Below are 27,083 nucleotides of genomic sequence, written 5' to 3'. Positions count from 1 at the left end.
GATTTCCAACTTGTTGTGTAATGTTTTTGTCCAATGGCTGATGAGCACCGATACATTTTATCTATCATTTCTCATCATTAATTCTCTTCATATGACAAGGATTAAAAATTATTTTACAGTCCAATCAAAGCTACTGTAGATATAACGTGATTTGACGTCATTTTATCTGTGGCAAATGACCTTGAGCAAAACAACAGTGTTTAATTAGGAACATCTTCCTTTCATATAATTCAAATGAGATCATTTTTGAAAATTGTATTATTCTATGTCATTTAACATTTTATACCCACATGGAAGTTATGCAAATTTCCCATGTAGGTTTACATTTATAGCTGGTTTCCAAATCTTACCAGTACACTGATTAATACATTTTCTTTAAAAAACTTTTTTTTTTTAACTGCGGGAATATTAAATTTTTTCTATCTCAGGATTGTGCCCTGGGATCACATAACTCGTAACCCTGACATATCCTCCCATGGTCACTTCTCTGCTTCAACAGAGAAACAACCTCTGTCCCTGACCAGGATACTTCTACTTCAACAAAAATATCCCATTTGGAGATGTCAATGCTCTTACAGGATCACCCTGCTTCAACAGCCTAACCTCATTAGAAAGCAAATGACGGACTCCTCTTTAAATCTGCGTATTCCTCCAAAGCTCCGTTGTCCTGAGTCTGCACAACTCTGCCAGGACCTAGGTTCAAGGGAGACACTCAAGTGTTTTAGTACTATATCTCTTGACACAATGATGAAAATATTCATGGCCTCTAAACCTTCAAGCTGCATATTGGACCCTATTCCAACTAAACTACTGAAAGAGCTGCTTCCTGTGCTTGGCCCTCCTATGTTGAACATAATAAACGGTTCTCTATCCACCGGATGTGTACCAAACTCATTAAAAGTGGCAGTAATAAAGCCTCTCTTGAAAAAGCCAAACCTTGACCCAGAAAATATAAAAAACTATCGGCCTATGTCGAATCTTCCATTCCTCTCAAAATGTTTTGAAAAAGCTGTTGCGCAGCAACTCACTGCCTTCCTGAAGACAAACAATGTATACGAAAAGCTTCAGTCTGGTTTTAGACCCCATCATAGCACTGAGACTGCACTTGTGAAGGTGGTAAATTACCTTTTAATAATGTCAGACCGAGGCTCTGCATCTGTCCTCGTGCTCCTAGATCTTAGTGCTGCTTTTGATACCATCGATCACCACATTCTTTTGGAGAGATTGGAAACCCAAATTGGTCTACACGGACAAGTTCTGGCCTGGTTTAGATCTTATCTGTCGGAAAGATATCAGTTTGTCTCTGTGAATGGTTTGTCCTCTGACAAATCAACTGTAAATTTCGGTGTTCCTCAAGGTTCCGTTTTAGGACCACTATTGTTTTCACTATATATTTTACCTCTTGGGGGTGTCATTCGAAAAAAGTAATGTTAAATTTCACTGCTATGCGGATTCACACAGCTGTACATTTCAATGAAACATGGTGAAGCTCTAAAATTGCCCTGGCTAGAAGCCTGTGTTTCAAACATAAGGAAGTGGATGGCTGCAAATGTTCTACTTTTAAACTCGGACAAAACAGAGATGCTTGTTCTAGGTTCCAAGAAACAAAGAGATCTTCTGTTAAATCTGACAATTAATCTTGATGGTTGTACAGTCGTCTCAAATAGAACAGCAAACAGCTGGAGGCAGGGCTTTCTCCTATAGAGCTCAATTTTTATGGAATAGTCTGCCTACCCATGTGAGAGATGCAGACTCGGTCTCAACCTTTAAAACCTCTTACATCTAGACGTTCCGCTAGCGGAACACCACTCCAATATCCAATGATAGGGCGTGGCGCGAAATACAAACACCTCGAAAATCTGAAAACTTCAATTTTTCAAACATATGACTATTTCACACCATTTTAAAGACAAGACTCTCCTTTATCTAACCACACTGTCCGATTTCAAAAAGGCTTTACAACGAAAGCAAAACATTAGATTATGTCAGCAGAGTACCAAGCCAGAAATAATCAGACACCCATTTTTCAAGCTAGCATATAATGTCACAAAAACCAAAACCACAGCTAAATGCAGCACTAACCTTTGATGATCTTCATCAGATGACACTCCTAGGACATTATGTTATACAATACATGCATGTTTTGTTCAATCAAGTACATATTTATATAAAAAAAACAGCTTTTTACATTAGCATGTGACGTTCAGAACTAGCATTCCCACCGAACACTTCCGGTGAATTTACTAAATTACTCACGATAAACGTTCACAAAAAACATAACAATTATTTTAAGAATTATAGATACAGAACTCCTTTATGCAATCGCGGTGTCCGATTTTAAAATAGCTTTTCGGTGAAAGCACATTTTGCAATATTCTGAGTAGATAGCTCGCCATCACGGGCTAGCTAATTTGACACCCACCAAGTTTGGTACTCACCAAACTCAGATTTACTATAAGAAAAATTGGATTACCTTTGCTGTTCTTCGTCAGAATGCACTCCCAGGACTTCTACTTCAACAACAAATGTTGGTTTGGTTCCAAATAATCCATAGTTATATCCAAATAGCGGCGTTTTGTTCGTGCGTTCAAGACACTATCCGAAGGATAACGAAGGGTGACGCGCGGACGCGTATCGTGACAAAAAAATTCAAAATATTCCATTACCGTACTTCGAAGCATGTCAAACGCTGTTTAAAATAAATTTTTATGCGATTTTTCTCGTAAAATAGCGATAATATTCCGACCGGGAGTCGTTGTTTTCGTTCAAAGACTGAAAAAATAAAATGGACTCTTCACGTGCATGCGCACACCCGTCTCATTGTTTTCAGATCGACCACTTACCAAATGCGCTACTGTTTTTCAGCCAGTAACTGCAGAGTCATCATTCAACGTTCTGGCGCCTTCTGAGAGCCTATGGGAGCCTTAGAAAGTGTCACGTTACAGCAGAGATCCTCTGTTTTGGATAGAGATGACAAAGAAGGCCAAGAAATGGTCAGACAGGGTACTTCCTGTACAGAATCTTCTCAGGTTTTGGCCTGCCATTTGAGTTCTGTTATACTCACAGACACCATTCAAACAGTTTTAGAAACTTTGGAGTGTTTCCTATCCAAAGCTACTAATTATATGCATATTCTAGTTTCTGGGCAGGAGTAATAACCAGATTAAATCGGGTACGTTTTTATCCGGCCGTGAAAATACTGCCCCCTATCCATAACAAGTTAAGTCTTTACTAAAGACTCATCTCTTCAGTGGGTCCTATGATTGAGTGTAGTCTGGCCCAGGAGTGTGAAGGTGAACGGAAAGGCTCTGGAGCAACGAACCGCCCTTGCTGTCTCTGCCTGGCCGGTTCCCCTCTCTCCACTGGGATTCTCTGCCTCTAACCCTATTACAGGGGCTGAGTCACTGGCTTATTGGTGTTCTTCCATGCCGTCATTAGGAGGGGTGCGTCACTTGAGTGGGTTGAGTAACTGACTTGGTCTTCCTGTCTGGGTTGGCGCCCCCCCTTGGGTTGTGCCGTGGCGGAGATCTTTGTGGGCTATACTCGGCCTTGTCTCAGGATGGTAAGTTGGTGGTTGAAGATATCCCTCTAGTGGTGTGGGGGCTGTGCTTTGGCAAAGTGTCTGGGGTTATATCCTGCCTGTTTGGCCCTGTCCGGGGGTATCGTCGGATGGGGCCACAGTGTCTCCTGACCCCTCCTGTCTCAGTCTCCAGTATTTATGCTGCAGTAGTTTATGTGTCGGGGGCTAGGGTCAGTCTGTTATATCTGGAGTATTTCTCCTGTCTTATCCAGTGTGCTGTGTGAATTTAAGTATGCTCTCTCTAATTCTCTCTTTCTCTCTCTCGGAGGACCTGAGCCCTAGGACCATGCCTCAGGACTACCTGACATGATGACTCCTTGCTGTCCCCAGTCCACCTGGCCGTGCTGCTGCTCCAGTTTCAACTGTTCTGCCTGCGGCTATGCAACCCTGACCTGTTCACCGGACGTGTTACCTGTCCCAGACCTGCTGTTTTCAACTCTCTAGAGACAGCAGGAGCAGTAGAGATACTCTCAATGATCGGCTATGAAAAGCCAACTGACATTTACTCTTGAGGTGCTGACTTGTTACACCCTCGACAACTGTGAATATTATTATTTGACCATGCTGGTAATTTATGAACATTTGAACATCTTGGCCATGTGCTGTTATAATCTCCACCCGGCACAGCCAGAAGAGGACTGGCCACCCCTCATAGCCTGGTTCCTCTCTAGGTTTCTTCCTAGGTTTTGGCCTTTCTAGGGAGTTTTTCCTAGCCACCGTGCTTCTACACCTGCATTGCTTGCTGTTTGGGGTTTTAGGCTGGGTTTCTGTACAGCACTTTGAGATATCAGCTGATGTAAGAACGGCTATATAAATACATGTGATTTGATTTGATTTGATTTGAAACAGGTTATGGGGCTGGCAGGATTCCACAAAGATCCACAGGTCTTGTCAGTGACTCTTCACTAAGAGGCTAGTACAATCAGTCTTCACAAGCAGTTTTAATTCTCACTGTATCTCAATGGCACAGCACACAGGCGAAAGCACAATTAACTAGTGTAAAAAGAGTCACAGGCAAAGTGTACACAATACTACAAAGCATGAATATACATTTAGCAAACCCTCAAATTTTGCCTGCGAATGAACACAGTATCAAAACACAAGAATGACCTTAATGGTGGTCTCTAAGACCACACAGCTTCCTAACAAATTGAAGTCAAGATTACAGATGGCAAGAAATGCACTGCCATTGTTATGTTCCTAGCCAGTAGGTGGCGACATGCACACTCAATTGTGCGAACAGCAATATATTGTAGAAGAAGAAGGAGATGGCGCATTTAAGCCCTGAACGATGCCTGACAGGTAGCTCTGTTTCCCACGCTGCGTGTCGCCCCCAAGACCACAGCCAATCACATTCAAGGAACATAGCAGCTAACTTGGCTAGTCTTGTGAGCTAGCTAGTTAACTAGGTGGTCTTGCTGCCTATGGTATCTAGGCAGAATCCTGACTAATCAGCCTCTGAAGCTGATCAATATCTAAGGCTGAAATTGAATCTGATCAGCCTATCGGGAATGGAGCTCACTCATTCTGTAAATGTAAATATTATCCACAAAACATGAACTTTCTCTTATAATTATACACAAATCAGTTATGCAAGCTAACAACCAGCACAGATAACAAGCTAGTTTGCTAACAAGACTACATAGCTAACTAGTTAGCTCGTCTGCTTACAAGACTATCCGAGTTAGCTACAGTGTTACTTGCATGCGATTTGCTGTGGTCTTGGGGGCTGCACGCAGCGTAGGAGACAGAGCTGCATGTCGGGCATTGTTCAGGGCTTAAATGCCCACGAGCATGGGTGTGTAGGGCAGGCTAAACATCCGAGAATACAAAGAAAGAGGCACCATGGCCGAAATATCTCTGTATCTCACCAACGTGAATGTGTCTTTGGGCCAAACGATGGACGTAGAGAAGGTAGGCTCGGCAGGTCAAGATTATGAAAAGTGTTTATTATCGGTCCTTTATAATCGATGTTTTCAGACCAGCTAGCTAGCGTTAGCTATTTAACGTTACTACAATTCAGGGCATCTATGTTTTCGTGCCTGTCATCGTCTCATGCTGACACTTAAAACGTAGGCCATACTACGAGTAGGCCTATGTAAAATTCGGACATTGATGCACATAGAAATGGTTGATTATCTAATTGTATGTAAGCAGCAGCCTGTCATCAACAAGCTGTGTGTGTGTGTGTGTGTGTGTGTGTGTGTGTGTGGTGTGTGTGTGTCTCCCAGAGCCCCAGCACAGGGAAGGACTTTGAGAGTGTGGAGCTGGGAGACCTGGAGAAGGGGGATCAGAAAGAAGAGAAAGCCCCACGAAGGATCATCCATTTCTCTAGCGGAGAAACAATGGAAGAGTACAGTACAGACGAGGAGGAGGGGGAGGACAAGGAACCAGAGAAGAAGGACCTACTGTCCCCCCCTGTCGATGCGGTGAGGGTGTGTAGTGTGTTAAATAGAAGTGTGTGTGTACGTGTTTTTAGTTTGTGTATTTTACTGAAATGTATGAATAACGTCTGTACTTCCTATAATATGTGTTCCAAAACCTGGTATTAACCCATGTTTGTGTGTGTCAGAACAAGCTGACCTGGGGCCCGTACTTCTGGTTCCATATGTGGAGAGCAGCTACCTCCACTGTTTCAGGTGGGTGCCTGACATGAGACAATATGTATTATAAACCTCTAGGGTTGATGGCCTTCTCCTGCCGTACATTACCTTGATACTGCTTTGAATACTATGCTTTTGGTAAAACTCCAGAATGTGTATTTCAGCTTGTGACTACCTCGGGGAGAGGATGGCCTCGCTCTTTGGAATCACATCGGCCAAATACCAGTACGCCATCGACGAGTATTACAGGATGAGGAAAGAGGTATGTACACAACAAGCAGATGAGGGCTTACGTCTTGAAAGGGATGCCTAACGTGCATAGAATTATAGAAGGGCATAGATGCTTTGCATGTGTCTAGAAGAGTGTTGTAGTAACAGTAACCTAATCCCCAGGCTCAATTGCTACTGCATATAGAGCCTGGAAACACTGTGCAACAAGTGGGAATTGAAAGGGTGGGAGAGAGAGCCTGCTGCAGCTGTATCAGCTGGGACTTTGAAAAATGCAGAAAAAAATGTTAATGAAACGAAATGTTCTATCACAGCGACCACATTATTTTTGGGAAGCCACGTTATTTTTGAGTTCAGGCATGTAAAGTTTATATGTGTACTTTTTCTAAAATGCATACTACACTGCTCAAAAAAATAAAGGGAACACTTAAACAACACAATGTAACTCCAAGTCAATCACGCTTCTGTGAAATCAAACTGTCCACTTAGGAAGCAACACTGATTGACAATACATTTCACATGCTGTTGTGCAAATGGAATAGACAACAGGTGGAAATTATAGGCAATTAGCAAGACACCCCCAATAAAGGAGTGGTTCTGCAGGTGGTGACCACAGACCACTTCTCAGTTCCTATGCTTCCTGGCTGATGTTTTGGTCACTTTTGAATGCTAGCGGTGCTTTCACTCTAGTGGTAGCATGAGACGGAGTCTACAACCCACACAAGTGGCTCAGGTAGTGCAGCTCATCCAGGATGGCACATCAATGCGAGCTGTGGCAAGAAGGTTTGCTGTGTCTGTCAGCGTAGTGTCCAGAGCATGGAGGCTCTACCAGGAGACAGGCCAGTACATCAGGAGATGTGGAGGAGGCCGTAGGAGGGCAACAACCCAGCAGCAGGACCGCTACCTCCGTCTTTGTGCAAGGAGGAGCACTGCCAGAGCCCTGCAAAATGACCTCCAGCAGGCCACAAATGTGCATGTGTCTGCTCAAACGGTCAGAAACAGACTCCATGAGGGTGGTATGAGGGCCCGACGTCCACAGGTGGGGGTTGTGCTTACAGCCCAACACCGTGCCGGACGTTTGGCATTTGCCAGAGAACACCAGGATTGGCAAATTCGCCACTGGCGCCCTGTGCTCTTCACAGATGAAAGCAGGTTCACACTGAGCACATGTGACAGTCTGGAGACGCCGTGGAGAACGTTCTGCTGCCTGCAACATCCTCCAGCATGACCGGTTTGGCGGTGGGTCAGTCATGGTGTGGGGTGGCATTTCTTTGGGGGGGCCGCACAGCCCTCCATGTGCTCGCCAGAGGTAGCCTGACTGCCATTAGGTACCGAGATGAGATCCTCAGACCCCTTGTGATATGCTGGTGCGGTTGGCCCTGTGTTCCTCCTAATGCAAGACAATGCTAGACCTCATGTGGCTGGAGTGGGTCAGCAGTTCCTGCAAGAGGAAGGCATTGATGCTATGGACTGGCCCACCCGTTCCCCAGACCTGAATCCAATTGAGCACATCTGGGACATCATGTCTCGCTCCATCCACCAACGCCACGTTGCACCACAGACTGTCCAGGAGTTGGCGGATGCTTTAGTCCAGGTCTGGGAGGAGATCCCTCAGGAGACCATCCGCCACCTCATCAGGAGCATGCCCAGGCGTTGTAGGGAGGTCATACAGGCACGTGGAGGCCACACACACTACTGAGCCTCATTTAGCCTTTTTTTAAGGACATTACATCAAAGTTGGATCAGCCTGTAGTGTGGTTTTCCACTTTAATTTTGAGTGTGACTCCAAATCCAGACCTCCATGGGTTGATCAATTGGATTTCCATTGATTATTTTTGTGTGATTTTTGTTGTCAGCACATTCAACTATGTAAAGAAATCTATTTAATAAGATATTTCATTCAGATCTAGAATGTGTTATTTTAGTGTTCACTTTATTTTTTTGAGCAGTGTATTTCCCAAACTCACTTCCTTGTTTAGCCTAAATCACTTGCACTGCTCGCACTTGGAAATCCAGAGGGGAGTTAAGGGTAATGCTGGATGGTGATAGACTGCGAGCTCAGCCAATTAAAACCAGCAGTTGTTTCTTCCAATCCTGCCGTGGACTTCCAGTCAAGTCCCATTCATTTACATTTAAGTCATTTAGCAGACGCTCTTATCCAGAGCGACTTACAAATTGGTGCATTCACCTTATGATATCCAGTGGAACAACCACTTTACAATAGTGCCTCTAAATCTTTTAAGGGGAGGGGGTTAGAAGGATTACTTTATCCTATCCTAGGTATTCCTTAAAGAGGTGGGGTTTCGGGTGTCTCCGGAAGGTGGTGATTGACTCCGCTGTCCTGGCGTCGTGAGGGAGCTTGTTCCACCATAGGGGTGCCAGAGCAGCGAACTGTTTTGACTGGGCTGAGCGGGAACTGCTTCCGCAGAGGTAGGGGGGCCAGCAGGCCAGAGGTGGATGAACGCAGTGCCCTTGTTTGGGTGTAGGGCCTGATCAGAGCCTGAAGGTACGGAGTTGCCGTTCCCCTCACAGCTCCGTAGGCAAGCACCATGGTCTTGTAGTGGATGCGAGCTTCAACTGGAAGCCAGTGGAGAGAGCGGAGGAGCGGGGTGACGTGAGAGAACTTGGGAAGGTTGAACACCAGACGGGCTGCGGCGTTCTGGATGAGTTGTAGGGGTTTAATGGCACAGGCAGGGAGCCCAGCCAACAGCGAGTTGCAGTAATCCAGACGGGAGATGACAAGTGCCTGGATTAGGACCTGCGCCGCTTCCTGTGTGAGGCAGGGTCGTACTCTGCGAATGTTGTAGAGCATGAACCTACAGGATCGGGTCACCGCCTTGATGTTAGTGGAGAACGACAGGGTGTTGTCCAGGGTCACGCCAAGGTTCTTAGCACTCTGGGAGGAGGACACAATGGAGTTGTCAACCGTGATGGCGAGATCATGGAACGGGCAGTTCTTCCCCGGGAGGAAGAGCAGCTCCGTCTTGCCGAGGTTCAGCTTGAGGTGGTGATCCGTCATCCACACTGATATGGAAATCAGACGTCTCGACAGAGAGGGCCGGATGGTGGGCGTGATTACAGTAGTCTCATTATTTCTATGAGCACTGCAGTAACTTCTATTGAGAAGTTTGTGGTCATGCGCATATCCTTAAAAACAGGTGCTGGGCTAATAAAGAATACTAGTAGAGAACAAGAAGGCCCGCACATTCTTTAAGCTCTCAATTCACCACTTTATTGACTACGTTTCAAACTGAAACAGATCTTTGCCAGGTCAAAAACACTCCAGTAACTTCCTCTACGACAGTGGTATTCAAAGTTGGTGTTTCCACCCGGGGGAATTGCAATGGGGTAAAAAAATATATATATATATTAGTATTTTTATGTTGGGGGGGGGGGGGGGGGTAAATATTAAGAGTACAGATTATTGTATGGGGACAATATACAGCACATTTGAAAAGTATTCAGACCCCTTGACTTTTTCCACATTTTGTTACTTTACAGCCTTATTCTAAAATGTGTATTTATTTTATTTCAACGTTATTTAACCAGGTAGGCAAGTAGAAAAATAAGTCTATATACAATGTGAGCAAATGAGGTGAGATAAGGGAGGTAAAGGCAAAACAAGGCCATGGTGGCAAAATAAATGCAATATAGCAAGTAAAACACTGGAATGGTAGATTTGTAGTAGAAGAAAGTGCAAAGTAGAAATAAATAATGGGGTGCAAAGGAGCAAAATAAATAAATGCAGTAGGAGAAGAGGTAGTTGTTTGGGCTAAATTATAGATGGGCTATGTGCAGTGATCTGTGAGCTGCTCTGACAGCTGGTGCTTAAAGCTAGTGAGGGAGATAAGCGTTTCCAGTTTCAGAGATTTTTCTAGTTCATTCCAGTCATTGGAAGGAGAGACGGCCAAAGGAGGAATTGGCTTTTGGGGTGACCAGAGAGATATACCTGCTGGAGCGCGTGCTACAGGTGGGTGCTGCTATGGTGACCAGTGAGCGGAGATAAGGGGGGACTTTACCTAGCAGGGTCTTGTAGATGACCTGGAGCCAGTGGGTTTGGCAACGATTATGAAGCGAAGGCCAGCCAACGAGAGCGTACAGGTCGCAGTGGTGGGTAGTATATGGGGCTTTGGTGACAAAACGGATGGCACTGTGATAGACTGCATCCAGTTTGTTGAGTAGGGTATTGGAGGCTATTTTGTAAATGACATCGCCGAAGTCGAGGATCGGTAGGATGGTCAGTTTTACGAGGGTATGTTTGGCAGCATGAGTGAAGGATGCTTTGTTGCGAAGTAGGAAGCCAATTCTAGATTTAACTTTGGATTGGAGATGTTTGATGTGAGTCTGGAAGGAGAGTTTACAGTCTAACCAGACACCTAGGTATTTGTAGTTGTCCACATATTCTAACTCAGAACCGTCCAGAGTAGTGATGCTGGACAGGTGGTTAGGTGCAGGCAGCGATCGGTTGAAGAGCATGCATTTAGTTTTTCTTGTATTTAGGAGCAGTTGGAGGCCACGGAAGGAGAGTTGTATGGCATTGAAGCTCGTCTGGAGGGTAGTTAACACAGTGTCCAAAGAAGGGCCAGAAGTATACAGAATGGTGTCGTCTGTGTAGAGGTGGATCAGAGACTCACCAGCAGCAAGAGCGACATCATTGACGTATACAGAGAAAAGAGTTGGCCCAAGAATTGAACCCTGTGGCACCCCCATAGAGACTGCCAGAGGTCCGGACAACAGGCCCTCCGATTTGACACACTGAACTCTATCAGAGAAGTAGTTGGTGAACCAGGCGATGCAATCATTTGAGAAATCAAGGCTATTGAGTCTGCCAATGAGGATGTGGTGATTGACAGAGTCTAAAGCTTTGGCCAGGTCAATGAATACGGCAGCACAGTATTGTTTCTTATCGATGGCGGTTACGATATCGTTTAGGACCTTGAGCGTGGCTGAGGTGCACCCATGACCAGCTCTGAAACCAGATTGCATAGCGGAGAAGGTGCGGTGGGATTCGAAATGGTTGGTAATCTGTTTGTTGACTTGGCTTTCGAAGACCTTAGAAAGGCAGGGTAGGATGGATATAGGTCTGTAGCAATTTGGGTCAAGAGTGTCCCCTCCTTTGAAGAGGGGGATGACAGCAGCTGCTTTCCAATCTATGGGAATCTCAGACGACACGAGAGGTTGAACAGGCTAGTAATAGGGGTTGCAATAATTTCGGCAGATAATTTTAGAAAGGGTCCAAATTGTCTAGCCCGGCTGATTTGTAGGGGTCCAGATTTTGCAGGTCTTTCAGAACATCAGCTGAATGGATTTGGGAGAAGGAGAAATGGGGAAGGCTTGGGCGAGTAGCTGTGGGGGATGCAGTGCTGTTGACTGCAGTAGGGGTAGCCAGGTGGAAAGCATGGCCAGCCGTAGAAAAAATGCTTATTGAAATTCTCAATTATACTGGGTTTATCGGTGGTGACAGAGTTTCCTATCCTCAATGCAGTTGGGAGGAGGTGTTCTTATTTAGTGGATGAATTAAATCGTTTTTTTTTACCTCATCAATCTACACATAATACCCCATAATGACAAAAAAAATAGAAAAATAAATTTTTCGTAAGTATTCAGACCCTTTACTCAGTACTTTGTTGAAACACCTTTGGCAGTGATTACAACCTCGAGTCTTCTTGGGTATGACGCTACAAGCTTGGCACACCTGTATTTGGAGAGTTTCTCCCATTCTTCTCTGCAGATCCTCTCAAGAGATCCTCTCAAGCTCTGTCAGGTAGAATGTGGAGCATCGCTGGACAGCTATTTTCTGGTCTTTCCAGAGATGTTCGCTCGGGTTCAAGTCCAGGCTCTGGCTGGGCCATTCAAGGACATTCAGAGACTTGTCCCAAAGCCACTCCTGCGTTGTCTTGGCTGTGTGCTTAGGGTTGTTGTCATGTTGGAAGATGAACCTTCACCCCAGTCTAAGGTCCTGAGCGCTCTGGAGCAGGTTTTCATCGAGGATCTCTGTACTTTGCTCTGTTCATCTTTCCCTCGATCCTGACTAGTCTCCCAGTCCCTGCTGCTGAAAAACATCCCCACAGCATGATGCTGCCACCACCATGCTTCACCATAGGGATGGTGCCAGGTTTCCTCTTGGCATTGAGGCCAACGAGTTCAATCTTGGTTTCATCAGACAAGAGAATCATGTTTCTCATGGTCTGAGAGTCCTTTACGTGCCATTTGGCAACCTCCAAGCAGGCTGTCATGTGCCTTTTACTGAGGAGTGGCTTCTGTCTGGCCACTCTACTATAAAGGCCTGATTTGTGGAGTGCTACAGATATGGTTGTCCTTCTGGAAGGTTCTCCCATCTCGACAGAGAAACTCTGGAGCTCTGTCAGTGACCATCGGGTTCTTGGTCACCTCCCTGACCAAGGCCATTCTCCCCCGGTTGCTCAGTTTGGCCGGGTGGCCAGCTATAGGAAGAGTCTTGGTGGTTCTAAACTTCTTCCATTTAAGAATGCAGGAGACCACTGTGTTTTTGGACCTTCAATGCTGCAGACATTTTTTGGTACCCTTCCCCAGATCTGTGCCTCGACACAATTGTGTCTCGGAGCTCTACAGACAATTCCTTTGAAAAGAAATGGGGGTCCCCGCTGAAAAAGTTTGAATACCACTGCTCTGCGAGTATCACAGGATGAGGTAAGAGGTAGGCCTCTATACAGTTGTTGAAATCATTATGAGATTACAAGTCTCACGTTGATCACACCACATCTGGCCGGGGTTTAGGTTATGAGATCACTAAGACGGAGCCACATTCACTTGAAATGGATGCCTAAAGGATGGTTCACATGTTTGTGTTTATGAGCATTCCATTAACAACTTCTTGTATTTTCTTCGCAGAAGGAGGAGGAAGATGAGGACAACCGGTTATCAGAGGAGACGGAGCAATACTTTGTTGAGAATCAGGACGAGGAGATCCATGGACCAATGACGGATCAGCCAGAGGGAACCGCTACCACCCCCCACTCCACGGACACCTATCAGGTTGAGAAAGAGGCCAAGGCCACGCCTACTGCCATCAGGGTCCCAGCCATTGTCACGACAACAACTTAACTGACTTCTGGAGAGATGATTATGTGTTGTCCATGTTTGTTTTGTTTTAATTTGTCAAGGAGGTGGAGGCGCTCTGGGGTCTGTCTCTGATAGTGCTGAACGATTAACTGAAATTTAGTGTGCACATTGCACAGTTTCTCTAGAGGTAAATCAGATCCAGACTGAACTGTGCGATGTAGTACGGCGTTGTAGTTTCCAACAGGCCAATATTCTACATAGTTTAGCGTGTAAAACTTGGTAATTAACTATAATACCCATAATCCATTGCGCATCTTCTTGTCCGGTCTGTTTCTTTTACTGCTTCTACAGAAGAGAGAAGATTGTGAGGTGATATAGAGAGCAGCTGTTGCTTCGCGAGGTATCTCTACCTGAAAATACATGATCTAAGTGATTGATATTGGTAGGAATCACTTGGTATTCAGCCGTCAAAAGTATGCCTTATTTACTTTTTAAGAACTACTTAAATAGTGATTTTTGTCAGGCAGCAGCTCTATAGACATGATGACTTGGATTTGAATATAAATTAATCAAATAAAACAAATGTAATATGCACAACAACTGAAATGATTTGATTAAAGTAATGTGAATAAATGATGGTTAATAAGTGTAATGGGCAGTCACTACCATCATGGGACTTTTATTAATAGTTTTATTCTGTGTTCTTACGGCATTCAACCCTCATAATGCATATTGCGTTTAATGTTTGCAAAAATGATTGAAACCGAAATTGAAAACCATGATTCTTTTTTAATTATCGAACCAAAACAGAACCGACCTCAAAAAACCACTAATCGCTCAGCACTACTCTCTGAGCTCACATTTGGTTTTGGATATGAAGGAGCCATCTATAAACCTGGGAGTCAGATCTGCTACTGTTTTAGCCCACGCCTCTGTCATGCCATTAATACCAGACTACAAAGAACTATGACAACAGCAAAGGACAATGACAGAGAAGTTTGAGTCGGTTGAAGCAGAAGCTGATCCGACTACCAGGGCTAGCCTTCAGTGGGCAGTGCCACTGTCCTTTCTGTAGTCCTATAGTACAGGCACAGTGTGGTATGGTAGTAGGACTGTGTCGTTTAACTATGTGTCTCCAGTGGCCTTACCCCTAACTGGAGGCTGGTCCTAACATTCCAACCTCGTGTCTATCTATCTATCTGGTGCCTCTGAAGGGCTGTTTTTTCTAGCCTAAACCACAGAGCCAAGTAGTAGCCTAAACCTTAATGCACTCGAACACAGGAAGCCTTCCTCCTTTATACACTACTACTAGCATGTCACTCACTTTGTTTTAATTTAGACAACATTTGTTTAAATACTTGGTTGAGCACTGACCTAAACATGGTGTGTTGTTTCCCTGTGTAGCATTACTGGCTTGTGGTCACTTGGTGACTTGTAATTTGGTACATCTTTTCAGGCTATGGGTGTAGCTGAGAGTTTGTAAAGGGAGTATAATCTGTCATCTTTGTTTTTACTAGTCCATTGGCCTAATGCACAGTTGCCCTTGTTGTAAAGGAACATTTATGTTAAACATTTTTTTTGATATTCACATATTTATTATTATTTTTGTATTTTCTGAGCACTTTTTTACAACCTACTTTATGTAACAACACCTTGATAAACTGTTAATAAATATACTTAACTATGCTTTAACTACAGTATTTGTTCATCTGTCTGTCATGTTGGCCAGTTAGCTAGGATCTGTGGTGGATTCTCTCTGGCTCATGTGGTGTGTCTGTGAGTGAGTGACACATGATTGTCTTTTGTCTTTATTGGTTAACAAAGACTTCTGTGTCCTTTTCTAGAACTGCTTGAGGTGACATTCTGTTGGCTAACCTCCCAATGCAGCCAATCCTAGGTCAGGTCAGTGTGTGGGCTTCTCTCTCTAGTCCAGAATGACCTCTCTGTCAACATTAAGAGAGAGCCAATCCATACACCGTGACCTGCTGATCTCCATTCACTTCCCATAGAACATATAGTGTCTCAGGAGAATGTAGGAGTGATTTCTCTATGGATCATAATAGCCAAAAGTAACCGTATATTTACTTTATACACCATATTGGCAATTCAACTGTTTTAGGCTAAGCTTATTCATACTTTGTTATGGCACTGTAGTTCTGGGTGGTTGTACCAGGGTGAGACAGACAGTTCATCGTTACTCAGCATTGCGTAGCGTATGGGGGTCTGTGCCATGAAAGCATCCAGCCAAACTACACAAGGACAGCCTTATACTGCAAACAAACCCTCAGTCATCCCACTGTCCAGTCAGCACGGCCGGACACAGTAACACTCACGGACAGTTCACTACGGCAACAAAAGAAGCTATAGACAGACAGAGTGGCACTCCTACACCAGACTGAAACTGGCAGTGGATCATGATGTATTTTGGGGTTTAGATGATATGTTAGAGTAACAGCTCTGTAACTATTGGGTGACCAACCGAGCCTGGTTATACACTGTCATTCCACTAGAAATTCTAATCTACATTACATTTTACATTTACATTAAATGTACATTACTTTACATTGATCAAAGACACACATATTCCACTAGAGGGTGCTATTGTACAATTATAAAGGAGGCTGAGGAGTTACTGTGAGACAACGAATAGAGCTCGCCATCTTGTAGTTCTAAAAACCAGAAATGAGTTACCTCTGGTTTGTTCAGCCATTGCTATGGGGGTAATGAATGGGGAAAAAAATGGAGTTTTGGGATAAACGCCAAAAATAAGTTCTGAGGTTAACGGGTTTAGGATCATATCAGTCAGTTAACATGACCTCTATGAATTATGAAGCCTTTGTGCTTCATGTGCTTGTTTTGATTACACAAATACTTCACAATTCACAAAACGTGATAGCTGAGGAAGATTATCTCATAGAACAATACGTATAAAATATTCTAAGCCTGTTGGAAGTCTGTTTGGTTTGTCAGTTGTGTGTGAAGAGAAGAGATCCTCTTATTCCCTGGCCTGAGCTTGGCAGACATTGATAAACACAGCAGTCATCTGGGACAGTGTGTGTGATAATGTGTGTGATTAAGAAGGGAAAATCCAGATTAACGCCACAATGCCATTTCTTGTGTGTGTACGTGTATGTTTGCATGCATGCGTCAAATATTTGCTTATACTTTTATATCTCAAATATTTACATATATCTCAGTCTGGGAACAACACGTGTATCTTGCTCATTTCCCTCATCCAGCCATTGTACCTTAGCCTGGTCCCACTGTATGGCATGACAACTCCAGTATAAAGGAATTGGCTGCAGCACATACAGTAGTATAGGACCAGACGAATGGTACCTGGCTGGTTGAGTCTGTCAGACAAGGCCTGACAACTTTGCTAAAGCGGAAACACACAGTCGCCCAGGTTCTAGCTCTCATAGCTGATGTAACTACATCCTCTAGTTCCAGATGGCACAGTAATCACTAGAGCAGACTCTTTAATAGGAGGGCATAGCAGAGTTGAACAGCTACCTGCTTAGCCAACCAGCCCAGCCAGACACCCACTGAGTTGAGAGATGAGAATAGCAGCAGCCATCCCCCTCTCTGCCTCCTCCACAGTGGGCCTCTGCTGCGGTCAGCCGAGCCTCTTATTTTGGCCCTACTGTCAGTCAGAGGAGAAGGGGATTTCCACAGTCGTGTGTGTGTGTGTGTGTGTGTGTGTGTGTGTGTGTGTGTGTGTGTGGTGTGTGTGCATGTCTGTCTGTCTGTGTGTACGTGCGTGAATGCTTCCTTATAAGGTTACTAACAGCCTGACTAAAACCGTGGTCTCCTCTTCTTCCCTGTCTCTCCTGGGGCAAAACAAAACAGAATAAGAATACTACAAGCCTGGAATGCATGGCATGGAAGTCTTGGAGCTGAGGAACACCCTTCAAGAACATTTTATCACATTCCTATAGACTAAATGGAGGAAAGGGACAACATGCATGTTAGTGGGTATTGCACAGTTTCATGCAAAATGTTATTGTGTCCAACTTTTCAACTTTGCATGTTACATTCTAGTCATAATCTGAAGTTTATTGCATTGAATTGTATACTTTGCATACTGCTAGGAGAAGACTGGTCTTTCAGTAACATGAGGCACATTCCATACGTTGATCCAATAAAAACAGCATAAAGTAGCAACCTAAACAGCATGGTAGTATTTCTTTAATAGTTCTTATGACTTCAAATGATTTTTAATGGCATCAAAGGCAAAATGAAATGGGGATTATTTTAGATCCTTAATGAGTACCATATAGGCTGGTTTTTTGTTGTCGTGCGAGCAGGCTGTTTTGTAATAGGTCAATGTTGCTTGTCTGGTCAGACTTGCTAAGTGCGTTCTTCAGTAGCGTTAATGGCACAGTCTGTATAGTTCACTTCACACACACAACCCTGGTCTGGAAAGTCCCCGACACCACTGATCTGCACTGCCTCCTTTCTGCACAGCCTACACACAGCAGCAGGGCTGCTAACATACTGTAGGTGCCACCATAGCTGACACATAATATGCAACCATGCATTCACAAACTATACTGACCTGCAGCAAATGTCCATTAAACCAGAAACCAATTATAAAGCCCTGGCTAACACTGTTTCTCATCAGACATGGCAGAGAAATTCTAAGTGTGTGCCCTATTCCCTATATAGTGCACTACTTTTGACCAGAGCCCTATGGGTGTCATGAATAGCGTACCATTTGGGATGCACACTCTGCAGTGTGTAATGAGAAACACTACTTCACCAATTCACAGAGCGAGGTGCCAAATGACCGTTGTTGACCTCTAGTAGGACATTTACTTCCTGATTTGGCCACCGCAGATCTCTCTGAAATCCCCCAGACTTTCCCTCCACCACCTTTCATCCTTTATACCAGCTTGCAGCAGATAATGTGCTTCGCAGACTGAGACTGAGACTGACTCCCATGCATCTGCCAATTGCTCTGAGTCTGCAATTGGTGGCCTGGCTAGGAGTAGGGCTTGAGCTGGTGTTGGCTCTGCCTCTGTCTGTGTGTAGTAGGATTGGCCAAGGGCTGGTACTGGCTCTGTTAATGTCCAGCTAAAGTGATTTTCCAGATTCAGAGCAGGGCAGAGCGGAGGCCAATAGCACTACTATACCGTGGAGAAGGATGGGGGTTCTGGGTAGTTCTGGGCCAGCTGTATGTAGTACAAATAGACCAGATGCACATCTGTGATAGTTTGAAGTTGAACAGGGGGAATTCCTCTCTGTGCCGCCACACGTTGTTTAGTATAATGATTCCCTGAAGAAGTCAGAACAAAGGGAGGTGCTCGCTTTCCCCCGTTAATCATTCATCTCCCCATCCTTCCCCCAATTCTATGCATCTCTCCTCGCTTCCTCACAGATAGACAGCGAGACAGATAAACAGATGGACAGACGGAGGCGCGGGACCAAGGCCTTTGTGTTGGGAGGTTGAAAGGGCCAGATATAAAAGCACCAGTCAATGTAAATATACTGCATCTGAGGGAGATACAAGCTCTGTCTTCAGCTTCAGAGGTATAAAGTGCAATACCCTAAGGTCTTACACCTCACCACGTGTCCTCTCCTCACTCTGGTTAGGGAAGAATGAAAAGAATCTCACCGCAGCGCCTCACTGCATGCAGCTACAAACACAGCCACTCAAAGCCTTAACTCTCAAGCAAAATCCAGTACAAAAAATGTGAATAACAGTTTAGACTTTAATGAGTGTGGCTAGTGGGTAATTATACCCACCTGCGCTAAAAATATGTATGGTTTTACCGCCCCATGTTGCGTGGGTTGTTGTAAAGCACAACAAAAGCAGGGAATTTCCTCGTGTCCCACTCAGGAGGTTTGTAGTCCTTTTCATCATCCTTTTGCCCTGGACAAGATGTTCCGATTGTCCAACTCTCAAATGCACTTCAATGACACTGTCTGGCTCTACAAAGAAAAGTGTTCCTCTCCTCACATTCTTCTATATCTATATCTATATCTATATCTGTTGGTCTTGTGTTCTGTTGATCTCTGCAATAATTATAATCTACTGAGGAAAAACCCCTGGCCACCAGACTTAAGAAACTATGATAATTAAGGAATTGAAGATAAATAGTTAGGGTGAATGCCAAGCTCATAGTGATACCATAGTAGTGTAGGTCTACTGTTGTGGTGAAGACACGTGGTTTGGATTGTGGCTAGGGAATGGTGAGGATACTTGGGTGTTGTGAAAATGTTGGACCAGGAAGTACTCCAAGCCTTGGTTGTGGGTGGGAGGGAGAGCTACAGTAAAATTGGACTGTGGACAGTACATTTTTTTATTCAACTAGGAAAGTCAGTTAAGAACAAATTATTATTTACAATGACGGCCTACGAACAGTGGGTTAACAACAGATACCTTGTCAGCTTGGGGATTCGATCTAGCAACCTTTCGGTTACTGGCCCAATGCTCTAACCAGTAGGCTACCTGCCACCCCATGGCCTTATGGGTGAGGTCAGGGAGTTGTGGGTGGGAGGGAGATTTACAGTGCCTTCAGAAAGTATTCACACCCCTTGACTTTTTCCACATTTTGTTGAGTTACATTCTGAATAAAAATATATCCAATTTAGATGTGTTGGGGTCACTGGCCTACACACAATACCCCATAATGTCAAAGTGGAATTCTGTTTTTCAAAAATTAAATAAAAATTAAAAGCTGAAATATCATGAGTCAATAAGTATTCAATCCCTTTGTTATGGAAACCTACATAAGTTAAGGAGTAAAGATTTTGCTTAACAAGTCACATAATAAATTGCATGGACTCACTCTGTATGCTATGATAGTGTTTAACATGATTGTTTAATGACTACCTCATCTCTGTTCCCCACACATACAATTATCTGTAAGGTTCCTCAGTTGAGCAGTGAATTTCAAACACAGATTAAAACACAAAGACCAGGGAGCTTTTCAAATGCCTCGCAAAGAAGGTCACCTATTGGTAGACAGTTAAAAAATTTTTTAAAGCAGACATTGAATATGCCTTTGAGCATGGTGACTACAAACACACAGGCGTCCTTCCTAACTCAGTTGCCAGAGAGGAAGGAAATCACTCAGAGATTTCACCATGAGACCAATGGTGACTTTTAAACAGTTACAGAGGTTAATGGCTGTGATAGGAGAAAACTGAGGATGGATTAACAACATTATAGTAGCTCCACAATACTAACCTAATTTACATAGTGAAAAGAAGAAAGCCTGTGCAGAATAAAAGTATTCCAAAACATGTATCCCGTTTGCAACGAGGCAGTAAAGTAATAAAAAATACAAAATTCTAAGCAATTAACTTTTTGTCCTGAATACAAAGTCTTATGTTTGAGACAAATCCAATACAACACATTACTGAGTACCACTTTCCAAGTATAGTGGTGGCTGCATCATGTTATGTGTATGCTTGTACTTGTTAAGGATTGGGGAGTTTTTCAGGATAAAAAAAATAAACAGAAAAATTCTAAAGGAAAACCTAGTTCAGTCTGCTTTCAACCAGACACTGGGAGATGAATTCACCTTTCAGCAGGAAAATAACCTAAAACAAAACACCAAATCTACAATGTTCTCATTTTACCTTTATTTAACTAGGCAAGTCAGTTAAGAACAAATTCTTACTTTTAATGACTGCCTAGGAACTGTGGGTTAATTGCCTTGTTCAGGGGCAGAATGACAGATTTTAACCTTGTCAGCTCAGGGATTCAATCTTGCAACCTTTCAGTTACTAGTCCAAGACTCTAACCACTAGGCTACCTGCCACCCCAATGTTAGAGACTTACCCAGAAAGACTCACAGCTGTGATCGCTGCCAAAAGTGATTCTAACATGTATTGACTCGAGATGTGAATACTTACAGTACCAGTCAAAAGTTTGGACACACCTACTAATTCCAGGGTTTTTCTTTATTTTTACTATTTTCTACATCTTAGAATAATAGTGTTGGATTGTTGGACTGTTGGAAAAGCATTCCAGGTGAAGCTGGTTGAGAGAATGCCAAGAGTGTGCAATGCAGTCGTCAAGGCAAAGGGTGGATACTTTGAAGAATCTCAAATATAAAATATATATTAAGTTTAACACTTTTTTGGTTACTACATGATTCCATATCTGTTATTTCGTAGTTTTGATGTATTCACTAATATTCTACGATGTAGAAAATAATACAAATAAAGAAAAACCCTTGAATGAGTAGGTGTATCCAAACTTTTGACTGGTACTGTATGTAAAGGAGATATTTCCGTAATTAATTTGCACAAAATTTGCAAAAATGTCTAAAAACATGTTTTCACTTTCTCATTATGGGGTATTGTGTGTAGATGGGTGAGAGAGAGAAAACATTTTATTCCATTTTGAATTCAGGTTGTAACACAACAAAATGTAGAATAAGTCAAGGGGTATGAATACTTTCTGAAAGCACTGTATGTCCCACACTACATGGCCTTATGGGTGAGGTCAGGGAGGGAGGAAACAACACTGGGTTATTTTTGTGTCTTTAGAAAACACAGGACTCACACACACACACACACACACACACACACACACACGCACACACACACACACACACACACACACACACACACACACTCACACACACACACACACACACACACACACACACACACACACACACACACACACACACACACACACATACTATGGCCTAGGCGTCTACTGTACTATCGCAACCACACCCATGAATGATCAAGAGGATGTTTTACTACCGTTTTACTGTAGCCAGCAATTACATAAGTTGTTCTCACAAAGGAAACAAAAGAAAACACATGGGAAATTTTGTCTTTCGAGTAAAAGCCAACGTAATTATTGAGATCCTGATTTGTCCCGAGTGGAAACTTAGGTAATTTAACACAGTAGAAATCAACAGGGGTCAGAATCATATGCCCAATGTTAGATTTATATACAGTCTACCATGCATTTGGAAAGTATTCAGACCCCTTCCCTTTTTTCACATTTTGTTACGTTACAGCCTTATTCTAAAATGGATTAAATAAAATAAAGATCCTCATCAATGTACACATAATACCCCACAATGACAAAGTGAAAACTGTTTTTTTGGTGCAGACTTATTAAAAAATAAAAAAATAGAAATACCTAATTTACATAATTATTCAGACCCTTTACTATGAGACTTCAAATTGAGCTCAGGTGCATCCTGTTTCCATTGATCATCCTTTAAATGTTTCTACAACTTCATTGGAATCAACCTGTGGTAAATTCAATTGATTGGATATGATTTGGAAAGGCACACACCTGTCTACATAAGGTTACACATTTGATAGCGCATGTCAGAGCAAAAACCAAGCCACGAGGTCGAAGGAATTGTCCGTAGACCTCCGAGACAGGATTTTGTCAAGGCACAGATCTGGGGAAGGGTACCAAAAAATGTCTGCAACATTGAAGGTCTCCAAGAACCCGGTGGCCTCCTGCATACGTAAATGGAAAAAGTTTGGAACCACCAATACTCTTCCTAGAGCTGGCCTTGTTCAGGGAGGTGACCAAGAATCCGATGGTCATTCTGACAGAGCGCCATAGTTCCTCTGTGGAGATGGGAGACCCTTCTGGAAGGACAACCATCTCTGCAGCACTCCACCAATCAGGCCTTTGTGGTAGAGTGGCCAGACAGAAGCCACTCCTCAGTAAAAGGCACATGACAGCCCACTTGGAGTTTGCTAAAAGGCACCTAGAGGACTCTCAGACCATGAGAAACAAGTTTATCTGGTCTGATGAAACCAAGATTGAACTCTTTGGCCTGAATGCCAAGTGTCACGTCTGGAGGAAACCTGGCACCATCCCTACAGTGAAGCATGATGGTGGCAGCATCATGCTGTGGGCATGTTTTTCAGCAGCAGAGACTGTGAGACTAGTCAGGATCAAGGGAAAGAAACGGAGCAAAGTCAAAACCTGCTCCACAGCGCTCAGGAACTGAGACTGGGGAGAAGGTTCACCTTCCAACAGGACAATGACCCTAAGCACACAGCCAAGACAACGCAGGAGTGGCTTCTGAATGTCCTTGAGTGGCCCAGCCAGAGGCCGGACTTGAACCTGATCGAACATCTCTGGAGAGACCTGAAAACAGCTGTGCAGCGACACTTCCCAACCAACCTGACAGAGCTTGAGAGGATCTGCAGAGAAGAATGGGAGAAACTTCCCAAATACAGGTGTGCCAAGCTTGTGGGGGGGGGGGCGTCTCCCAAACAAAACGCTAGGGGCAGGGGTCACAGTTGCATGGCTGTTTAGGACACACCTGTTAAAAAGAAAGTGAATTCCTCTGACAGTTGGTCAAAGTCAAGAATGTTGTTAGCAGGACATCTGGCAAACATCTGGTAGTCGATCATGACATCTGGTGCAGAGTCTTTGTGCTGGGTATTATGTTTCTGAACAGACTATAAAAACACAGAAACAAACAAAATAACTGTTCTGAATACTTTTGAATACGTGCACAGTAGGGATCAGTTTGCCTCCCTCCATCGGTGTATTCCTGTTTCACAGTTGACAACTCGGATTGCTCACATTGCTCTGCATTTTTTATTATTTTTTATGTGAGTAGCTAAATGTACATGAACAAATGGAACATGAGAGTCAAAACGAATTAATGGTATTCTTCAGGGCAGATTCCACCTACCCCGTGTGGACACTTTTGTTATTATTATAATTTTTGTTGTTGTAATTTTACCCCCTTTTTCATGAATACGATCTTGTATTCTGTACCGTTTAGATTAGCTGTGTAGGCCTAGCTAGTGGGACTATTCATGTAGGCCTAACCACTTATGTAAGGTACTACTTAAGTTGTTTTTGGCGGTATCTGTCCTTTACTATTTATGGCTACTTTTACTTCACTACATTCCTAAAGAAAATAATGTACTTTTTACTCCCTGACACCCAAATGTACTCGTTATATTTTGACAGGAAAATGGTCTAATTGACTTATCATCCCTACTGCCTCTGATCTGGTGGACTCACTAAACATAAATGCTTTGTTTGTAAATTGTCTAGGTGTTGGAGTGTGCCCCTGGTTATCCGTAAATAAAATGAAAAAGAAGAAAATTGTGCAGTCTGGTTTGCTTAATATAAGGAAGTTGAAATGATTTAACTTTTACTTTTGATACTTAAGTACATTTGAGCAATTCCATTTACTTTTTACTTAAGTTGTCACGCCCTGACCTGAGAGAGCCGTTTTTCTCTGTTTGGTTAGGTCAGGGTGTGATATGGGGTGGGCATTCTATGTCATATATTTCTTTGTGTTTGGCCGAGTATGGTTCCTAATCAGAGGCAGCTGTCTATCGTTGTCTCTGATTGGGAATCATACTTAGGCAGCCCTTTTTCCCACCTTCAGTTGTGGGATCTTGTTTTTGTACAGTTCTGTGTAAGCCTGCAGAACGTAGCGTTCGTTTTCCTTTTCGTTATTTTGTTTAGTATTCTGAGTTAAATAAAAGTAAACATGAGCACTTACCACGCTGCACCTTGGTCTCCTCCTTATGACGATTGTTACATAAGTATATTTAAAACCAAATACTTTTAGACTTTTACTCAAGTATTTTACAGGGTGACTTTCACTTTCTATTAGGGTATCTTTATTTTTACTCAAGTATGAACATTGAGTACTTCTCCCACCACTGGGCCTAGCTAGTTGGACTATTCATGTAGGCCTAGCTAGTGGAACTATTCATGTAGGCCTATGCTTCTTAACTCTGCATTCCTGTGCAGTCTCTCATAAGCAGAATGTAGTCTCTTGTGACAGGTTCTGGGTGCTGAGATTAGAAGAAAGGTGACTGTCAGTCCGTTTTTTTTAATAGATAGTCCAATAGGATCCAGTCCAAACGTACATAAAAGTGAGGTAGCCAACAGGGAGGTATTAAGTGGAGATAAGAATAATATGCTGTATTCTTTTGGAGCCGACACGTTTATATTTAGTAGTGACATCTATCGTTCAGAGCCTAGATAACAGACATGTTGTCACCTGTATATTTATCAGTCAGTAGAAATCTGCAATGCTGACTCATACGTTCTGTTCCTCTTGCGGATATTTCTTCTGCAAAAACACATCTGATGCAGGTAGTTCAGTTACATTTAACTAATTTATCCTTGATCTGTTTGACGCTCAAAATGTTGGCTACCAATGTGCTGACCAACCACAGGAACATTTGGTCAATGGGGACATAACGTTTTATGCGTTCAGCGCATCCACTTTTGCTGCGTCAGAACAGCCTGCGTTTACACATGCAGCCCAATTCTGATATTTTGGCCAATTATTGGCGAAAGAGCTGATCTGATTGATCAAAAGACCAATTAGTGGAAAAAGTTAAGAATTGTGTAAACGCAGCGAGACTGCTGTGTAAACGCAGCCAGAACCTGCTATAATTCTGTGGGAAAGAGGAATTATGGCCAAGCTTTTATGATACATACAACTATATGTGTCGGCATTATGCAATGGCATTACCTAACTGGTAGTTGTTAGCCATGTGACCATAGAAAGAACATCTGCTTTGCTTTTGGTCATTCTACAGTAAGAACACCTGAGCACCTCCACAGAAGTTCCTCTTTCTTAGAAACAGGGTTTAACAGATAAACATCTTTCCCTCCTGATTAATTCCAAGAAGGAGATGTGCTATACCCGTGAGCACGGTGGGAAATTCCCTGACGAAATTCCGGAGCTCCTCTTTGTGAGAGCGTGCACATGCCTGTGTTTTTTAAAACATCTTCCAAAAAAGAACGTTGAATGTGCAGTTAAGGAGAAGTGTTTGGAAGATCCAGCCAAGAAACTGTAAATCTTCCCTGTTTAAATATGTTATTTACATAGATGGCAATTTCTACACCTCCTTCCCTTTAGTAGGGATGTGTGGGAGCAGGAAAGCAAAGAAAATATAAAATGTATACACTACCGTTCAAAAGTTTGGGGTCACTTAGAAGTGTCCTTGCTTTTGAAAGAAAAGCACATTTTTTTGTCCATTAAAATAACATCAAATTGATCAGAAATACAGTGTAGACATTGTTAATGTTGTAAATCACTATTGTAGCTGGATACAGCAATTTCTTAAAAAAAAAAAAAAAAAGGACATTTCTAAGTGACTCCAAACTTTTGCACGGTAGTGTAGATAGAAGAAGAGAAGGAGAAGGAGGAGGAGTTCATCGTGAGGATTAAGACAAAGAAAACCTTCAGTTTGTTCTAGTTTTATCCTCCCCAAAAACGATTTGCACCATTATGCTAATCTATAAAGAATTCAATGTTTGCTTTGTCATCAAAATTCTATTAATCGACTGGATTACACTCCAAATACCTATTTATAGTTCATTTATAGGCCTAGTCTAGCAACAATGACTAGAATAGATGACTGGCACAGTTTGACTACTGGCACATGACGTGCAGTTTTCGTCATCACCAACTCACTCTGTTGTCCTTACTGTGGGAGTGGACGGGAGGATCTCTCCCTCCAAATTCCCCTTGTATTCCCATGTAGTAGTCATGACCTTAACCAGGCTAAAGCACCCTGCTGCCCACCGCTGCCAAGTATACATCTGATTCTATTCCTGGATGATTATCTCAGTGCATACCCAAATGTGGTGCTTGAGGGAAACTTTCCTTTCATACTGTTGCCGGTTGAATTAT

At 43.2% G+C, this 27,083-nt stretch overlaps 1 protein-coding gene across 3 annotated transcripts; it reads left to right on the top strand.

Moving 5' to 3' along the window:
- The first annotated feature begins 5,010 nt into the window (after positions 1 to 5,010).
- LOC106571224 (protein FAM177A1) lies at positions 5,011 to 13,836 on the top strand. Of its 3 annotated transcripts, none has more exons than XM_014144018.3 (5): positions 5,011 to 5,115; positions 5,812 to 6,015; positions 6,153 to 6,219; positions 6,348 to 6,445; positions 13,282 to 13,836. In XM_014144018.3, the coding sequence occupies exons 1-5, from the start codon at positions 5,092 to 5,094 to the stop codon at positions 13,492 to 13,494; spliced, it is 606 nt and encodes a 201-aa protein (XP_013999493.1). In that variant the 5' UTR covers positions 5,011 to 5,091; the 3' UTR covers positions 13,495 to 13,836. The 3 variants fall into 3 exon arrangements, with proteins under 3 accessions (XP_013999493.1, XP_013999492.1, XP_013999491.1); XM_014144017.3 differs by lacking the exon at positions 5,011 to 5,115 and adding an exon at positions 5,269 to 5,494 and having other exon boundaries at positions 5,812 to 6,009; XM_014144016.3 differs by lacking the exon at positions 5,011 to 5,115 and adding an exon at positions 5,269 to 5,494.
- The last annotated feature ends 13,247 nt before the right edge of the window (positions 13,837 to 27,083 follow it).

Source organism: Salmo salar, chromosome 15, assembly GCF_965601325.2.
Source record: "Salmo salar chromosome 15, fSalSal1, whole genome shotgun sequence".
Classification (NCBI taxonomy): Eukaryota; Metazoa; Chordata; class Actinopteri; order Salmoniformes; family Salmonidae; genus Salmo; species Salmo salar.
This window is presented reverse-complemented; position numbering and strand designations above follow the sequence as displayed.